The sequence below is a fragment of the Leptosomus discolor genome, chromosome 4 (assembly GCF_034619465.1).
Source record: "Leptosomus discolor isolate bLepDis1 chromosome 4, bLepDis1.hap2, whole genome shotgun sequence".
NCBI classification, from domain to species: Eukaryota; Metazoa; Chordata; class Aves; order Leptosomiformes; family Leptosomidae; genus Leptosomus; species Leptosomus discolor.
In genome coordinates, this window is record NC_141394.1 from 43,679,778 (window position 1) to 43,699,997 (window position 20,220).

The window sequence follows — 20,220 nt, forward strand, 5'->3', positions numbered from 1 at the left end:
CTATAAGGGTATTTCATTAGAAGAAAAAAGTTACTTCTTTCCAAGTACTGATCCTAGTTGGTTTTTGGAAGGGAAGGGGGGAGGGTGTGGGGCGTGGGGTGTGTGTCCTCTAAGGTTTTCTTTGTTACAGTCCCTTCTAGTCTGATTAAACCACACTGATGTTTAATAGTTTCTCCAAACGGTGCCAACAGTTGAATGGGTTTTCACTCAGAAACTGCTTGACAATGTTTTCTTCGAGACAAGGAATTAAAAATATGGGGATTTCTTTTGTGGGGATGGAATTATTTTAGACGTATTATTCACTACTTGTAAGTCTCCTGTCATACCAAGTATTTGACTCACTTGTTTTTGTTGTTCCAGTCTTAACTCAGTGATTGCATTATTAAACATGAAATTCCTCACTCCTGGCTACAGCAAACAAAATTACTTCTTGCCTCTCTTTTGACTGGAAAAGGGTAGTGTCAGTACCTTGGCAGTCAAATCCTATAAGACAGGAGTAAAAGGAAGGCTTTGTTTAGACCGTGATGGTGCTTAAGAGCTGATCTTGTGTAGATTGTAGGTGAGTGCTGTTTTGTTCTGAGTTGTTTATCCTTGAAGCACGTTCAGTGCAAGGGGAGAAGAGATGAATAGTGGCAGAACAGGAAAGGTTATAACATACAGTGTCGTAGCCAAAGTTTTACCCTTGATCTATCTACAATAATTCTGGATTCTTCAGATAAACCAATAATGAGCATCTGATAAATATTTATTGTATTAATTCTCTCACAGAACTTGCGAGATCAAGGTATTGCCTTTATCCTTATTTTCCAGGTTTGATAAGGCTGTGTTACAAACCTGCATGCTATGGTGCCAGAGTGAATCTAAAAATGTTTGTGTTCGCAGCCGCCGTGCTTCTGGTTGTGATGGCTTAGCTGTTGGAGGTCTGTGCTGTGAATAAGATTGCGGTTAAAGAAAAAAGGAAATGAGAAATATTCTTTTTCAGAAAGCTTACCTCTTGTTTATGATGCATACATAGTCATGCTGGAGTAGGAAGGAGATGCTACTGCCAGATGCTTTACACCATAAAGCTGTGGCCTAAATACTACGCTCAGCATCACACAGGAAATATGTGTCAGAACAAGAAATTAATCACAAGTCTTCAAGTTAGGCTACATGCTAAATCATCCTTTAGGTCTGAGCTTCAACTAGGTAATTTGAATTAAATTATTACAGTTTTTGTTCAGATTTACTGCTTCACTGATGGTCGCCTCCTTATTCGACTTAACAAGAGTGTCCTACCGTTTCCCCTTTGAGAGAGGCTAGATGGAGTAGTTTTGATTCCTTTAATAGGGCACAACTAACACTGTGAGCACCCTAAAATGCATTTTGCTCCCTAAGTTTCTTCTGGGGTAATGTTGTTATGTATAATCTTCAGGGCTGGGTAGTTTTGTGAAGTTAGTCTTTATATTATTTCTTTAATTTTTTCCAAGTGCCTATCTGTAACTGTTGCCTAATTTTGGTCTACTTGCCTGTCTTTTATGCTTGTAAACACCTTAGGGGATTTCTGTAAGGTATTTTTTTGACAGAGTGAAGTACACATACAGAAATGCAACACAAACAGACCTAATGAATATCCTGCTTGATCCAACACTAATTGTCATTCTTGGCTGTTCTACAGGGCAGCAGAAGCCCTATGTTTTCTGCTCTGGTTTTCATCCTGAATAATTTTAACTAGCAGTAAAGATGCAACTGTTTGGCTCTATCTTGTTTTTAAGCATGTTTAGTCTTATTAAAGTAAATTGAAATTGTTTCCTGGGCACAGAAACAAAAAACATAAAGTGTTTTGTTTACAAGAGAAGTCACATTAAAATACACAACTTGTTCATGTATTTTTCAAGTCTTGACAGAAATTATTCATGCTCAGGCAAAAAAATGGTGGTATCAAGCCTAAAACATTGGTATTAATAGAGGATGTGCTGCTATGTCAGAAAGTGTTTACTGTCAGTTAGTATTTATTGTAGAAAATCTTGGAAAAGATCACTCCCCAGTAAGTGGTCTCCATCAGGAAAGCTGTTTTGGATAGCTGCTATGCCTGAGCAAGTGTCTCTTTCAGATAGAGATGTCTGTTATATCAAAGGTTAGGTGCTAGCTGCCCTGTTAGGGGTGACACGATATAGTTCTGTGAAGTTAGGTGATGGCAGCTGTAGAATAGATGTGCAGTTGACAGATTGGTACTTCGTTGTAAGATCATCTTCATTTTCTCCACGACGTTGTGCAGCAAAACAGCTAGAGCTTATCGGTGGTCCTCCTGTGAGGCTTTCACAGCACCATTCTGCAGTGAAAATGCATCCCTGATGTACTGAGTACTGATGTCGGTAGCACTGCACAGAGAGTGGCTTGACAACATCAGTTTGTGTCAGGCATGCAGGTGGAGGCAAGGTCTGAGTAGGAACATCAAGAGCGATGTAGATTAAATTCTAGGAACATGGATTTTTATCTGAGATTATTTAATTTGAAGGAATTATAATAGAAGTGATGGACTTGCTATACTGTGAGGGAAAACTCCATTTAAGGAGCATTTCAGCATTTTGAAGTTGCAACTGTGCTGCTACATTTCAGAGTTATGCTGAAGTTTTGTATTTGCTTGTTCTAAAAGGTATGTCCCACCAGTGAAGTTGAGTTTTAATTTCTTGCATTAGGTCATTTCTCCGGTTGTCTTCTTTGAGAGTAAAACTTTACTGCAGCTGTAAACGTTGCTTGTAGAACACAAAAAAAACACCTTTGAGAAAGCTGAATGAAATTATAAATTGCATAAAATTCCAAGATATAATTTTAGTCAAAGGAAGGAGTACTGTTATGCTGCTCTAGTTACTCTGTCCAAAAGGTTTAAAACAAAAAATAAGTAGTACCTTTTAGCAAGTAAAAGCAATATAGAGTATAATTTGAATTACCATTTATATTACACAATTTATAGCTTTATGATATCAATTATCTTTAATCTTTGGTATATTTTAGCTGTCATTTAAATTGGCTAAAGAGATTATTGGTAAAATAATTCTTAATATTGAGATTTTAACTATTTTATTCTAAAATATTCAGCTTCAAAGTTGTGCAGTTTTTCTGTTTCAATTACTACTTCTTTATGTTTCGGGTTTCTGCGAGAATGATTAGAAAGTGGTGACAACTTTAATTGTGTTACCATTAAGCGCAATGATTCACCATATCCTCATAACGTTTTGACTCAGGGACATGCCAGCTGAATGAAGAATAACCTAAGTCCACGAGTTGTAAATGTGGAAATAGATTCTAGACCAATGGATTTTCATCTGGAAACCATCTTTTTCACTGGCAACAAAAAAATCCCAGTAGAAGTGAGACACTGAAATAAATTCTTCAGCTGGAAACAAAATGGAAGGTTTTTTATTTTTCTTCAAGTATTGTGTCTGCCATTTGATCCTTATTTTGGTTTTCACCTTAGGAAAACACCTTCAAACCAGGAAGTGAGACTGTTACAAGCACATCATTGTGGAGAAAAATAGGAAGAAAAAGTTTGGAATATTTATTTTTTTGACCATATGAATGATAGAGTCATAGCACTATTTTGGAACTTGCTGAGTGGCATGTTTTGCTAAGAGCAAATATTTAAATTATAGACCAGAATGTTGCTTTATTATCATAACCTAATAGAGGGATCAACATGTTATTATTTTTAATGTGGCAGTGGAGAGAAGAGGAAAAGAAGTATTTTAAATTTTTGAAATCCACATTCATACAGAACGGGAAGCAACTACTTCGCTCGCTCTCTTGGAAATTATGCTAGATTAGACAAATGAAAATATGGTAAAGTTAAGAGTAGTAGCACACTAGATCTATGTTTTGGTTTGTTTTTGCAAAACTCCCAGTTAAAAAGCAGCACAGATCATTTTAATGACTGCATTTCTTGAAGATGGAGAGACAAAACCCCTTGAAGCAAAAAATAGGAAAGGCATTGTGGTTACTTCCATTTGCTGCCCTTTCAACCGCACATTTAGCTGAAACCAAAAATGCGTATTTAATAGAATTGAGAACACAGAAAGGAAAATATAATTATAGGTATGAAATACAGACATCACAAGCATACGTATTGTGGAAAACTGTTGTTTGGTATGTTGTGTTGCAAGGATTATTTTATCAATTTTTTTTCATGCATAACTGTTACATTTCTTGTCAGTTTCTCTGATCATTTTGAAAAGGTAAATGGATACAATTGATCTGACATTACAGATGGAAAAAATACAGTATGTGTACACTTCACATTGAAGAGTGCCATTTTGACATTAAGTGGCATCAGGATTTTTAAATATATAAAAATACATATATAAATAAATATATATAAATGTTGTGTAATACTAACAGACACTGCACAGGGAAGAGACAAGAAGCATGTTAGTTCACTTATTGGAGGAATATTCAGTTCTTCACTCTTAATATTATGTTGTACGATTGTTGTAGAAAAATTCAGCAAGAGACCTCAGGAGGTCTCTAGTTTAACCTCCTACTCAGGGCAGGGGCAGTTTTGAGGTCAGACCGTCGCTCAGGGCTTTATCCAGTCAGGTGTTGGAAGACTCCAATGATGGATACTGTGCAACCTCTCTGGGCAACCTTTTCTAAAACCTGATTGTACTTATAGTGAATAAATTTTCCCTAAATTTTACATGGACTACACTTAAGAGCAGTGATGCACATATCACTACGCATGTTAAGTTTGGGATTTCTTGTCCTTCCCATCCTCTAAATTAGCAGCATGTGCAAAACTTTCTTCATCCTTCTTACATGGTCCAGATAAATTGCTCTAGGGTAGTACTGTGGACATAATGTCTGTAGTGATGTCTGCCTATATAAAAGCCTAAAGAAACTTAGGGCGGTGCAGCAGCAGCTTCCTGCTTCACCTTCCCTTCCTGCCCTTTTTTATTCTTTTGAAGATACAAATCAATTTTTAATTGTGTAATTTTTAAACAGACTGTAGAGTGAGCAAAACCAGAAGTCTCACTTTGCTTGAATTGCCTGTGACTGAGTACCCCTGATCCAGTGAGTTTGTCAGTGAGATTTGTTCTGTAGAAAAGTACATAGACTTCTTCAGTACTCAATTTCAGCATTTGAGGACTTTTTATATCCTTGGGAATATGCTTTTGTTCTTCTTAAGGGAAAATTAATTATACTAATGCCAGATGTTAGTTTTACTCTGTTCATTATTGTTTAATCAGAAACATAATTCTTAGTACTGTATGAAACACAACTGGTGCTTTTTTTCATCTATAGATGAGAGCAGGAATATTTGCTATCTTTGTACTAGGGTATGTTCATATTTTACATTGAAAGACAAGAAGACAAAGATTGTGGCTAAGTTTCAGCGGAAAGGCAGCATGTGAAATGTGTGTTTCCTCAGATTTCTGGAGGGTTACAGTAATTGCCTGTAATGGAGCCATACTTTCAAATAACTCTTTGTTCTGTTTCTAAAATCTTGTCCGTCACTCGGTGAACTTCTTCAAAGAACAGGTATAGTGGCATGCTATCTTCAAGGCTAGAAATGTAAGAAGTGGGAAAACTGTCTAGTGGACGTTAGTTTACAATTATCGCTGAAGAATAATGAAGTACTTTTTGACTCTTGTCATTTGTCTTCTTAGGTAAACTGTATGTTGGAAACAAGCTAGCCACCTATAAACTTTCCCAGCTATGTAACTTCATAAAGTACAACACTTCATCAAAGCAGATCCATTAACCCTCTGACTGGTACTCTTCTCTTGGCTTTGATTGCAGCACCACACAGAAGCACCTAGCCCATCATTGCTACCCCCATCAGCTTTACCATTAGATGTATTAAACAATGCTGTTGCTGGGTTTAGTACTGTGGAAGAACTTATCCGGTACCTCGAACCAGATCGGTGGCAACTGGATTTGGAAGATTTATACAGGCCAACGTGGCAACTTCTTGGAAAGGCATATATTCATGGGAGGAAATCAAGAGGTAAATTACTCTTCTGTCTAGCCTTGCAGCTTTCTATGGGTATGTTTTCTTAACAAAAAAAAACCAAACAGTAATTAAGAGCATTCTTCATCTTGAATTTTGGTTCCAAGAAAGGAATATGTTAGAAATACAGCAGAGATCATTGTTGTTAGCTATTCTCACCATTATATTATCTATAAAAAGACAATGACGAAACTCAAAGGAATTTAGCAGGATAAAGTAACAAAGGGCGAAAAAAAATAGAAGCAGGCAGGGTAGTTTTCTGTAGGGAACCTGGAAGATCTTTATTTCCACAGAGTAGCAGGGCATCTTGGCTGGGTGATGTAATCTAACTTGGTAGATTTTCTCTTTTTATGGAGGGCAAAAAAATTAATTTTTTGTTTGGGGTAGGCAATTTCTTACAGTTACTTTATCGTGTGAATGATTGGTTTATTTCCTTAGAATTAATCCAATCTCTACACCATATGAATTGAGAGCAATTAGCTAAATGTTTCTCTTCCATGATACCTCATGAAATCCCTGTGTCCGTGTCTAGTTTGATCATGCAGTTGTCAGCTTAGTCAGATCTAAAGTAGATTATATATTTGACGACTTGTGGAGCTATTTCTTTTCCATTTACATTTGACATTCATGAATTTTCTACCGCATATCATCCACATGCTGCCAACTATCTCATGTTTATGGATTCCGTGTGGATGGATAGCATGCAGTCAATACCTCCTTCTTTGCCCACCATACAGCATGAAAATGAAAACATATCAACATAACTGAATACACTCCTCTGATATCAAATGTAAACTAGATTATCATCTGTTCAGCAAGAACTGGGAGGAAGTAAAACCTTTCATAACTCAAATTTAAGTTTTTTACAGCTAATTCTTGGATCAGAGACTAAAAATCAATGCTTCTACCCTACCTGTATTGCTACAGCTATGCACACAGCAACTAAATCAAGAGTGAAAGAGAGGGAAATCTCTTTCAAAAGCTTTCAGCAGTGGACTGTACCTTTCAGATAGTCATTTAACACTTTCCTAATTAAAGAGATTCAGTATTTGCCAAATGTATTCTGTAAGCATACAGTAAATGGGAGAAAAACAAAATGTAATTTGTGAAACCTTACTTAAACTAAAATGCAGGTGTTGGATAACATCTATATAGACAAAACCAACTCCCTGCAAGACATATCTTAGAAAGAAGTTATCAGAGTAAATCTTTTAAAGACTTCTAATTAGATGCTGAAATAGATTTTTCCACTGAATAAACATAGCATGGTGTTGCCACATTTATCTTTAAGAGACCACCCTCAGACTGCATTACCAAGTACGTTATCTAATAGCCTGAGGTGGAAAATATGTCCAGTTGAGATGACGTAGTATTAACTGTTAGTATATTCAATAGATATGGAAAGCAAACCTTTTTTTTTTTTTTTTTTTTTTTAATTTTATTCTTTCTAGTAGCATGTTTGGTGTATTTAAAAGTCTTTTTAAGAAATGTTTGGAAGAAGTGCATGCCCTAAAATGATTTTTTTTTTCAAACTCTTTGATTCTATAATTAGATCAGTATTTTTGCAATATTTCAGTGTAAAAGATAAATTGCTGTCCAGTTTTCGTAGACAAACATCAGTTTACATCTAGATTAAATGAAAATGTAATTAAAAGTATATGTTACTTTATGTGTAGAGTATTGCCCTCTACTCCTACTTAATAATTTATATGAAAAAGACTATATTTAGACAACCTAAATTCCACAGAACTTCTGTGTCTGACGTTTTCTCTGTATAAAATGCTTCCAAAAACTTCTAGCCAGGAAAGAAGAAACACCAAGTTCAGAGGCTTTGATGTCTAAATATAGTCCTAAATTATTTCATATTATTAAACATAATTCAAATATATTTTGCTGTGCAAAAAAAGATCCCATTGCTTCCCACAGAAGTCTATGCATAATCGTTAGACCTTATTCTGAAGTCTGCTTAAGAAGAAGAAAGGAAATAGTCACAATCCAACCATAGTATATAGTAGATGCTTTTCTCATATACTTAAGTGACTTTTTTTTTTTTTTTTTTTTTTTTTTTTTTTTTTCCTTGCTAGGGGTTTTCTAACAGCCCTGACCTATTGTAGGAGCCAGTAAGAAACTTACACTCCCAGGAACATCTCCAAGGTGCTTAGGAATGAAAACCATCCTGCTGCTATCTGTGCCCACATGCACTTTGAGAGCAGCATCCAGCTGGAAAAATGTTTTGAGAAAGAGGGTTCCCCGTGGTACTCAATACACGTCTGCATTGCCAGTTACAGAACACAGTTGCTTTCAGGCTGGCGTGAACATGAATTACTTCAGTTGTATGTGCCAGTGAAGACAGACTTTTGAAGCAGACTTTACTGTAGACCTACCTCCATCTGCATTTTTTTCTCTCTTTTTTCCCTTCTCCACTTATTTTTATTTTAGTGTTTCCCATTTATGTGCTACTGCAGAGCCTTCAATTCCTCCTAAGCTAGTACTAGAAAAAAGAACTTTGACTGTTGTGTCAAACATGATACATGAGTGGAAGCCAAGTTGAAGGAGTGTTTAAATGTTCACATTATAACAAGTACTGTAACTCAGTGCACTTGGGAAATCCACATAACCTTTTATTGTGGTTAAGTAAACACTTTTAAGGGAATATATACATTCTCTCATCTAGCTTTGTGCCCACAGTGTATTAAAATAAATTTTGGACAGACAGATACTCTTTGAAAAAATAACAGCTTCATTCACACACTTCAAAGAAGTGATTATATAAGCGCTAGATAAATTTGCCACAGACCTTTTAATGAAATTGAGTTACATAAGGTAGGGCAAGGGTTCATTGTGAGGTATAATAGCAATATACCTTAGTGCATTGTAAAGCATGGAAACCACACATGACATTTTTCATCTCTCCTGAAGACTGTTTAACTGTAGAGCACACTAAAATATAACTGCTAAGAGCTGATTGTGTGGTCTTCCACAGAACCTTTTTAAAATTTGGGTCTGCAGGTCTGAGGGGTTCAGTTCAAATTCTTTTGAATTTTGTGACAGAACGTGTAACACGCTGTTCATTTTAGTACATTGCCCTTTTCTCTATGTTATATCTACAGCTAGTACTGGGAAATGGACACATTTCTCTGCTGCTGCTAGTAGGCAGGAGGTAACCGAGAAGCACACCACCACGCAGACGTCTCTCTCCCACTGGTGGATGGGCTTGCTGGAAGAGGCATCAGCACCCAGCTTCTGTTTTCCATTTCTCATGGTGAAGGGCTGAGCAGCCATTGTGTTAGGATGCAGAAGCTTAGCTTCCTGAAATTCACTGTACCCAGCATGTCAGTCTCTGTAGAAATCTACCAGTAGAAAGTATTAGCAGAACTAGCATTTCTCTCATCATGCTTTAGGCATTTTATCCTCATTCAGACAGTTCACTTATTATATGTTCGTAAAATGTAACAGGAGAAAGTAGTTCTCCATTCCTATCCACAGGCCTTGATTAATGGAGGTGGACATGTCCACTGTCTAAATGACTCAGCCTAGAGCTATTAGCTGATCACAAGAGCTTAAATCATTTCTAATTTCTCACAGTGAATCTCTCCCCCGGAAGCTTTGTCTCTGTTTTCCTCTGCTCCCTTCTCAGCTTTCATCAAGGAATGCTGTTGCAGTGTGGGAGGCAGGGTGGCATCCTATCAGTAACTTTATTGGAGTTATTACACACTCCTTGCTTTTAGAAATCAGATTGTTTATTTAGGAGCCTATGTTAACCTGATAGTGATGGAATGAAGTGCCCCAGCTTGGCATTCACTGTAAGCAGAGGCAGAGAAAAGGCTTCAGTGTGTTTAACTGACCTTTTGCAACAGTAAACACTTACTTATGGATGCCAGTATATGGATATAGTCTGCAAAAGAAATGTTTGAAGAAACATGGAATTAAATTGCTGCCCGAAGATCTGCTCCTGGGACAGTACTAGCGAGCATTTCTACTGAAGAAATGCAGCTTCTAAATTCTCTTTATTTCTTATGTATTTAGATAGCATTGAGAGGTATTATCTTGCCTTGATAGGCTGAAGTTCTCCTTGGTGTAAAGAATCATAGAATCATTAGGTTGGAATAGACCTCTGAGATCATCAAGTCCAACCATTGACCTAATACCACCATGCCCACTAAACCGTGTCCCAAAGTGCCATATCTACATGTTTTTTAAACACTCTTTACATAGTCAGTAGAGGGAAAAAAGGGATTTCTCTAGACAGTGATTCAGATCAGGAATATATTTTAGCTTTTTTTTAATCTTTTTATTTACAAACTGCTAGCAATAGCTATGAAGTGTTTGTCAAGCAATAGCAATACACTAGGGTTTTTTTTGCTAGTTTCTTTTTGTTTTAGCGCAAAGCCAGTTGGTTTAAAGGTCTTTGCTGCTTTGTTTGAGACCTCTATTTCAGTCATCTCCATAGCCATATTATCATTATTATCATAGGGGTTTCTATTTTTTTTTTTTTTTTTTTAAACCAGATAGAGTATCCCCGTGAATTCTGTTCCTTAATGGTGGTAGTTTTGGAGGGAATCAGTTTAGACAAAAGATCCCAGATCGTGATCATTATACTCTGGCTTTTCTGAAATAAATGAAATTACCTTGCTTTTCAGCAAAGTAGAAAATGTATTAATTTTTTCACAAAACCATATTTTTCAGTCTTATCTGCCCCTTTCAAGGCCTGTTGTTTCTTGGCTATGCAGCTGATCTGAGCCGAAAGGAGCTTGCCCTGTTTCAGGTCTTTTCATGAGCTTCTGTTCAACCATTGACATAGTGAAACTTTAGTGTGATACAGTGGAACCAGTTTATAGGGAAACTGGTGCCAAATATTAACATCTCTAACTTGCACTTCAAGTCAGGTGCTTACAAAGAGGAGCTGTATTTTATTTAAGACTCATCAAGTGAAAATGAAACCTAGAGAAGCAACATAAAGTCATATATATGCTGCTGTGAAGGAGAAGAGGAAAAATGAAGCATACTAGTAGTTCTATAGATACACATACTTGTGCACTTATTTGTTGTCTGTACAGTATTCACTTGTGATGTCATAACTTCCTGAAGTTCTTAGTCCATAGAAGTGAGTTCCTCTTAGATATAAGGAGTTTAATTCTTTCTTATACTTATATTGCCCTTGCAAAGAAGCAATAATTGAAATTTTATCAGGGAGGAAGCTTGAATGCTTTATGAAAATGAATTAAAAATGGGTTTGGAGGTTTGCGGGATTCTTAATTGCTGTGGGTGTTTCTGCAATCGAAAATTAATATAGAATAGCAACAGTAGAGCTCAGAGTGTGAGTGTAAACAAAGGGAACTCCATTAGGGTTGATTTGATAAAACATTTCTTGGAACTTGGTAGCCAAAGCTTGCTTTGTTTATTTTGAACCAACTCTGTCAGAGTTATAAAATAATTAGCAAATGTTCCTATACAAAGATCATTCCATTTATGGTTTCGTGATACTTGTATAACTGCAGTATTATACTTGTGTGCTGAACTTGTACCACCTGCACAAAAACGAACTTTCCTCAAGGGTTCTGCACTGCTGAAGTGGGTTTGCCACCAATGAAGTCGGATTACGAATCAGAAAAGCACCAGTTTGTTTGTTTGTCTTTTTGCAGTGGTTGATCTCAACCTCCTAAAGGAGGAGGTGCGTCTTTATAGCTGTACTCCTCGCAACTTCTCAGTGTCACTGAGGGAGGAGCTGAAGCGAACTGACACCATCTTCTGGCCACTGTGTCTTTTGGTTAAACGTTGTGGTGGAAATTGTGCCTGTTGTCATCAGAGTTGCAATGAGTGCCAATGTGTTCCAACAAAAGTCACCAAAAAATACCATGAGGTATGCACTTTTTTTACATTTGCATGTTTGGAAATGCTGAAAGCCATTTAAAGAATTTATTTTTACTATAAGAATGTACCAATATTAATATTTTAAAATTTTATGTATTGCACTTGTAGTAAACTTTTTTTTTACCATTTTAATGGAGATGTTGCATTAAAAAAGTAATATATTCCTTGTTAAAATACTTTCTGTGGAACTATTAAGTCATTCCTAAGGTATTTGTTTACTGGTGCAGTTCAGACACATCACAACCATGCCTCCTTGTTCAGCTTTCTCTAGTGGTAGATGTGAACTTTATGAAGGAACAGGTATCTGTCCATTTCAATTGTTATAAATATATAGCTAAATTATTTATTACAGAATTACCTAATAATTCCATTGCATTGACTATACTATTACCCCTTAAATAAAACGAAGTAGAAATACAAAATTGCAAGACTATCTTCTTTGATAAAAGCAAGTATCTATTCAACATGTTTTAATTGGTTTTGTAAAGGGCTCAAGGTAAAAGCAAAAATAATAATTAGTAGGTGGAATAAATTAAGAAATGCAGCTGAGGAAAGCGTATTTCTTTTGATATGCTTCCTGTCACCCAGTGTGTTTCCAATGCAATCTAGCTCATAGTCTAGGTGTGTGATGAAGCACTTGCTGTTTTCTTGATGCTTGCTTTCTTCTCCTTCAGGTTCTTCAGCTGAAGCCAAGGATTGGTGTCCGGGGATTGCATAAATCATTGACAGATGTACCCTTGGAACATCACGAGGAGTGTGACTGTGTGTGCAAAGGGAATACTGAAGGATAGACATGATTTAATTGTGCTATTTTCTTTCAAAGCACATTCAATCAATGGCTGATTCTATTATGGGGCTTGTGCATTATCTCCTTGGGTAATCTCAGTTGTTTGCTTTGGGGATCTTCCATCTTCAAGATTTACAGTGAGCTCTAAAAAGAGGAGAAGCCAAACTGGGATTATATGTTGTGTGACAGCTCTGTTTGGAGGCCCAGTGAAAGGATGGGAGAAAGGCATCAATGAGGGATTTAAAATACATGTATTGTTTTTGTCCCCCACAATTTTCTTGACAATACATGGATATATAATTTAGGAGTAAAAATAAAGTTAAGAGGCTCGCATCATGGAGACTTGATCCTGCTGGCTGTCTCATTTCTACATCTACAGTACATCCGGCCTCTGGTTGAAAACACCTCGAATCTTTCTTTCTGTGTTCAACTACTCCTACTAAATCGAAGCGTTCTCTGTTGTATAAACTTGGGTTAAAACAGACTGTCTTGTTCTGAATTAAGCTTAATTTGTCTAATGCTGGTAGGAAGGATCGGATTTTTCCATATGCTGTAGTAAAGCTCCTGCCTTTTAGAAAGAGGACTGGACAATAATGTGAGCTAAGGAAGCAAACATTGGAAAGAACAGCGCCTTTATTCTTACTACTATGGCTGATGATTTTTTGTTTGTTTGTTATTTTTTATCGTGTACATTTTTATACTCTCCTTTTGACAATATAACTATTTGCTTTTCTAAACTTGTTAAATATATCTATTTTTACCAAAGGTATTTAATATTCTTTTTTTATTACAACCTAGATCAACTATTTTTTAGTTTTGTGAGACTTTAAAGCCAGATTTATACAGTTGGAGGAACAGATATGTGGTTACAATGGGAAATGAGCATTATCTCTTTGCAGTTTGTTGCTACACAGTGAAAAAATACAGTTTTTTACCTGGATGCAGAGTAATAATACAGAGATGTGTGGATGAAGCTCTAAGCTTACTAGCTCCATGACACTGATAATATGGGAGACAGGCATTACTGTAAGTGGTTTCAGAAACTGACTCTAAAAATTCCCTCTCTCCATGCTGGCCTTTGTTCAGGTAGAAAAGAAATGAGCATAGATAGATGCATTCTGGCTAGTTTAACTCTTTAATTTCTTTAAAGTAGGGTGATTTGCAACATAAGAAAAGAAGCCCAGGGGCTTGCAGCCTTCATGATGCATCATGGTCAAGGGAAGGCAGCCTGGTTAATGTCGAAGTGTATGGTTTTCCATTGACAGTTAGAGCTATTTAAGTACTGTTCACTCATGTGATCTTAACACTCTTCAGTACAGTTTGATGAACTATGGTTTTGTTCTTCTGTACATTATGCTCTTTAACCAGTACACTTATCCCACCCTATGCAAATTGAAAAGGAAACAGTAAAGTATTTTGCTTGTAAAATGCTTTAATATTATGCCTAGTTTATTTTTTTGACTATTGGATTTGCAGATTGTAATGAATCACCAAATAAAGTAATAATGCTAATTTTGGGAAAATAAACGTTTCTGTGTGGTTGCAAATTTGTATCTGTTCAATATGCAATAACCGGAAAAGTTAAAGAAGGTGATTTTCTGCTTACCATTTTGAAAGTCAGTTGTGAAAACAAAAGTCTTCTATTACCAAGACTTCCACTTGCTTTATTAATTCTTCTTTACTGTAAATCCACAAGAAGAAAAAGGGGAAAGAAGGAATGTGATGCTATTTGTATAAACATTCAAAATGTTCAAAATCGTGTAGATGTGAGGCCATCAAATTGAAATAATATTTTCTGTTATTGTTTCCATTTTGAAAATGAGTTTTGATGAAAATGTCGAGATTTTTGCAAGTTGGTATTACTTTCTGATACCAGTTCTGGAAAATTCTCAGGTGGCTTCAGGTTCTGTCTTAGCTGGTCTATTTTGTCCTACCCTCGACCTCCTACTGAATAAGAAAAGTGTCTAGTGTAAATGTGGTATATAATTATCCAGTCTGAATATTAACCCTGTATCAGAATGCAGAATTATGGTCACACAAGAAACCTGGTTTGCTTGAATTTTGAGTCTTTGACCAGAAAAAAGTATTGAAAAATGTAATTCCATTACAGAAATTTCTGCTGTAGGAAATGCAGGAGGGCTCATCTTCTCTGTAGCCTTGCTGGTGGAAGAAGGCACGACATGCATTTTGGGGTAGGTATTTGCTGGCAGCAGAGGAATGCGGAGTTTCTGGGACCGTACGGGGTATGGAGGGTAATGTCTTCCAAAAGTTACAAGTGTTTCTTCTATTGCCCCCCTCTGGGTTTGGCTCACTTTCTTCCTTGCCAGTTTCTTGCACCAGTTTCCTTCCCAATTGCTTGCTATAGACCTGCATCTGCACTCCTTATCCCTTTGCTCTTTACATCCCCCTTCATAGTGCCATCCCTCTCATTTGATCCAAGGTCACCATCCCTCATGTTTGCCATCCTCTTGCTGAGCATTGTTAAGCTCTTTCCCGCCTCCTCCACTCCACGATGAAGCTGTGTCTTTTCGCTACCACTGCCTGGACTTTGTTTTTTCACCTCCCCTCAGATATTCAGGGGATTTAGCACTTAACCTCTTCCCTAACTTAAAGACTATGGACAGGCACCATTGTTTTAAGGGATGGAATTTGGGAAAGATACCAACCAAGCACAGTTCTCCTGCTTTGTGCTACGTCCTCTGTCCTGCTGGGTAGAGCAGCTGCCCCCTGGACGATAGGTAACTTCTACTGGTGACCTGATGGGTTGCACTCATACTGCGTCCTGCCTGGGTGCAGTAGGCTTGGTCTAGAGATCCTGCTGAGTTTTCTGTGGCCTTTGCATCCAGAAGAGTCTTAAAATGCTTTGAAGATGTCCTTCTGACAGCGCAGGGGAGATGCTGTCACGACAATAAATCACTCTGGTGACCTCCTGTTGGCGAGAAAGGGTGAGGTGAGGTGAACTATGGGGGACGTGGCAGAGAAGGGTGAGGACGTGCAGGGGGCCTGGGCCAGGCTGGGCCGCTGGAGGCAAATAGAGCAGAAAAGGACAAGAGTGAAAGGGTGCTAATGACCGCAGTTTCCAAATTTGCTGGCAGCTCCAAATTTGCTGTCAGCTCCCCCACGGTCAGGCCTGTAGCTGCTGGACATCTTCCTCCCTTGGGAGGCTTTGTCAGCCCAGGGTGCAAGGAACGGTGCCAGCCATTGGGAGAGATGAAACAGGGTGTTGGGTTTAACCGGGATGCCTTGAACATTGCCAGTATTTGGTCTTAAACTTTGAAAAACATACTTGATATAAAACTTCAGAATTGCACATGATGAATGTAGTCATTACGGTGGGTACAGTTTTAGCACAAAGGGATAATTTCACACTACACTTACAGAAATAATTGTGTAACTCTGCCTCTCCTAATTTGGTTAATATTGCCCCATTGAGAGGTTTTAATTTCTCCCTCTGAAGATTTTCTTCCCTAAAGATGAGTTTTTTTCAGTCAGGTGTTTCTGAGGAGTGTTAACTTCTCGTGGCCTTGAGGTGGGCTGAGGCTTGTTATACCGACAGTTACACACAGCATCCAGGAAACGCTCCTCTGAGGGATTTGTTTCATTATTGTTGTTATTATTATCTATGTTCTGCTGTTTCTAAGCAAAAAGTGTGGTAAAAACTAACTGAAGATATTAATTGTGAACTACTAACAAGCAAACAACAGTGCCTTTCACAGTTACAGGTCATCAGAGCTGAATGCCAAGGGTGCCATTATGTGTAGAAAAAGATTGACAAAAGTGGGTGGAAAGCCTGTGATTATCAATGTGGAATAGAAGTTGCAAGCTTTGATCTTGTATCTTTATGGAGATTGTTTTAAATTTTGCTATTTTAAGCCATCAGTTGCTGAACTGCATTAATGTAAGCATTAGTATTTGGGAATAAAGAGGCAAATTACTGTTTCCAATGGGCCTAAGCAGTGGAAACAGCTGAGTGGAATAAAGTAGCTCCTGTAAGCAGACAAAAACCAAATAGCGTAGGCTGCATTTTGTAGGTTTTATTATATTTCAAATAAATGGCTTCAGCTAAAAGTAATAATTCCCCCCAGAGGAATAGGTGGAAAGCTGCCGACTGATGGTGAGCCTTGTTTTTATGGATTCTGTAGATATTCACATTCCTGGAACCCTCCTGTCAGCCATGGCCGGCATGGGAGTGATGTGGAGCAGCACCAAAACTTTAGTCACCAAGGGCGTTAACTGCAGATCTGTTGGCTCTTAAACTCTTTTAAGTTTCCTTGCTCTTTTTCTGCCTGGTTACACAGTCTCACAGCTCCTTTTAAGCAGAAGAGTCAAAAAACAATTGTGGATGATACAGCAGAGTGCGTACCTTATTTAGTAGCTACTGCATCAGCTAATGTAAGCTGTTACCTGATTTCCTTTCTAATTCAGAACTGTTTTGAAACTCATAAATTTGCAATTCAGATATTAGTTGCTTAAATAGTCTCATTTTGATTGCACCAAACTCTGGAAATAAAAATTGGAAACTTTTACTTTGTGTTTGACTTCTGAAGATACAGTAGTAGTGCTACTGTTAAAGACTGTCTCATAAAACCTCATACAGAGATGCTAAAAGAGTCATGATTGCAAGATTCTCATTCAAACCAAGTTAATAGACCAACTTTTCTGATGCTGCTTATGATATGGTATGACATTTAAATTAGTTTAAGTAAGTTTGCTCTTCATATCATTCTTTGCATGGGATGCTTTATCAGACAACTTGTCTTTTAAAGTCCTTTTATGCACCTTTTAAACCCGGGGCAGTGTTGTTTGTTTGGTTTTTTTTTTGTCTGCCAAAATCATGGAGTAAAAATATGGCTACATTTTTCAGCATAAATTGAGCAAAGCTTTTCAGAGAAGACAGTTTGCCTGTTGCCTCACTGGAACTCCCCTAGATTGTTGAAAGAAAAATAACTTCACATGACAGATTTTTTGAAAGTGTGATTCAGAGCACGTAAGCTAGATTCCTACTCTGAATCACTCTCTGTCAGTCTTCATTGAGCTCATCTGTCTCCATCGAGTATAGAATCAAAATCTGGCCCTGCCAATTGGGGCAGCTCTGTTAGATGCACGAGGCTAATCAATGGGAATACCCCCATTTACAGGCCTGTTTTCTGAACAAAACATCTTTTTTTCAAAGAAGAGCCTCAAGAAGTTTCGCAGCCTGGAATGGTTTTCCTATAGCAAATTTGGCAAGCTTTTTTTTTTTGCCTAGTGAAGTAAAGACAGAGGTACAAGTTCAACTCAGGTCTACGGTGCCTTCCTCAAATTCTGCAGGGCTGAAGACAGATCCAAGCCAGCTTGGTTCTGGTGTCTCTCCTGTTAAGAGTGAGTGACAAACCACGTCTCTCTTAGTAAACTTGCTTTTCTTTCACTGTGCAGAATCCTGATAAGCTAAAAAGGTTGGCAAGAATATTTGTCTCTCTGTCTCAGTTTGTCCTGCTTCAGTCACACCTGTGGAGTGTGCCTTGAGGTCTCAGACAGCACCTACATAAAACTCATTTAAGAGAGAAGGCCAGTGAAGGCCATGATGTTTAGGGTTCTTTTTTGGAAGAACAGCTTCACACAGTGATCAGTACAACCAACAACTTTGTGAATCAAAAGACAGTAAAATTAACTGCACCATTTTGTTTCAAAGGCTTAATTTAGAGACTGATGAGAGGAAAATAATGTTTAATCTTTGATTGCACTCTTTTCAAGATTTTCCACAATTTCAGAAGAGGGGTTGTATTTCACCCTCACTAATTGCTTTTTATTCTGTATCCTTTTGTCATAAATTGAGTCATTTTCCTCAAGCACAGTAAAATAAACACATAACTCTGTTTCCTCAGGTGTTAAAAGGCTGGGGCCCTCCTGATTCTTTCTGCCTTCAGGGTGACATCTCTTTTGTTGTGACTAATATACTCTTCTGTGAGGAAAAGTAAGTGACCTGTCTACCATATAGCATCTTTATGTCTGCATGGCTAAGCAGACTTTTGGTATATCTACAGAGAGGAGATGCTAGGCAGAAATTGGCTTTTTTGGCGGCTTTGCATAATGGTGAAGTCAAAGCAGGCTTAATATTGCTGAAGGGTGTATGGAATTCAAATTAACAAAATTCAACCACTGTTCTCCAGAAAAATTATGCCCCACATGCAAAGCCTCAAAAATAAGTCTGTTTACCTGTGACCCACTTAGTTACTTTTCATGTCTCGTGTTGATGATAAGTGTTGAAAGACAATGTATATCTGAGGTATAAGAAAGCTTTTTCATCCAGAGGCTTAAGCAGCTAGAGCACTCATTCATTCAGTAAACTATAACAGTCTTATTCCATGTTACATTGTGTAGTTAAATCTCAGACCTTAAGCACAAATTTCTGATCCAGGTAGAAACAATCAATTCTTGGTTGTGGGGTTAGGGTGAGAGGGCACCCTTTCTTGACTGTCTTATGGCAGCTGGCTCTTTGGGGGAGCAGTCTGTATGTGTTGCTGAGAGGTACAATCTGCATGTGGTCCTTGGCCACAGGCTGGCTTCCACTTAGAAAAATGGTTATTAATTATGAAGATTTAGGAGTCTGTGAATGAGAAAACAAGTGAAAGGTTTGTGTTGTTTTAGACTAGATGATCGTCTGGTTCAGCATTCTTGTCTCTATTCATGGCGATGGTCAATGAAAGCGTACAAGTACACTACACTTTCCAAATTCCACAAATCAGTCAGAGTTTGAATTACAGGCCATAATTATCCTCATCAGTGGAGGTAAAACACAGCACATTTAAAAAAGTGAACATGTCTTCTGTATGACATGATCAGAGAGTTGAAATTCAGCACAGGCCCTGCCTAACATAGAGATGGTTATTCTAAGTGTCATAAGCTCGGTTTCCTTTGCCGCACCTGAATTTAATGTGTTCAAAAGGGGCAGATTAGCTGTTTCAGTACTAAAAAGGCAGAGGGATAATGAAGTACAGATGATTTACACAGGAAAAGCAACACGTTTCTTGCATGCATTATGAAGTGTTTGATCATATAGACTATTTACTTGCTGGAAGGATAAAAAATAAGTTACTAATTGTTCTTTTACAAAGCATTGTTAACATGCTATATATGCTTTCCTTCTATACATTTCATTATCTCTAAGGCATTGGTCAGGTTGGACAACCTTTTCTCATACATTTGCCATACTCCCCTTTTCTTTCATCAGTTTCAGATAAATTAACATTTTAGCAGTTTTTTGAAGCTGAAGTTTTTATTATTGGTAACAATAATTCAAGAAATTTTAAAGGCAAACTTTAAAGCATAGCCATCTCTACACAGAGATGAGTTGTTAACACCTCAAATAAAAGAGACAAAGTTATGGCCTGAACAGCAATGGAAATCTATGGCTGTGAGAAATTCCTTTCAGTCACGTTGGCAATTTTACATTTCCATTAGTGTAGCAGTGTGGTACATTAATGCCAAAGTAATATAGGTCTTTTTCTTCTCGTAAAATAAGTTTGCGAAACTGAGCTAGACAGCTACATGAGAGAAGCTGATGAAGTATGGGCTGGATGAGCAGGCAGTGAAGTGG

The 20,220-nt window shown here is 37.5% G+C and overlaps 1 protein-coding gene across 1 annotated transcript in view; it reads left to right on the forward strand.

Annotated features, from left to right (window-relative positions):
• The window catches only part of PDGFC (platelet derived growth factor C), a 133,341-nt gene extending 120,693 nt beyond the window's left edge, over nt 1-12,648 (forward strand). The window contains exons 4-6 of the mRNA XM_086464475.1: nt 5,776-5,983; nt 11,629-11,846; nt 12,532-12,648. Coding sequence (XP_086320601.1) covers nt 5,776-5,983; nt 11,629-11,846; nt 12,532-12,648 — 543 coding nt within the window. The remainder of the gene's footprint in view (nt 1-5,775; nt 5,984-11,628; nt 11,847-12,531) is intronic.
• The last annotated feature ends 7,572 nt before the right edge of the window (nt 12,649-20,220 follow it).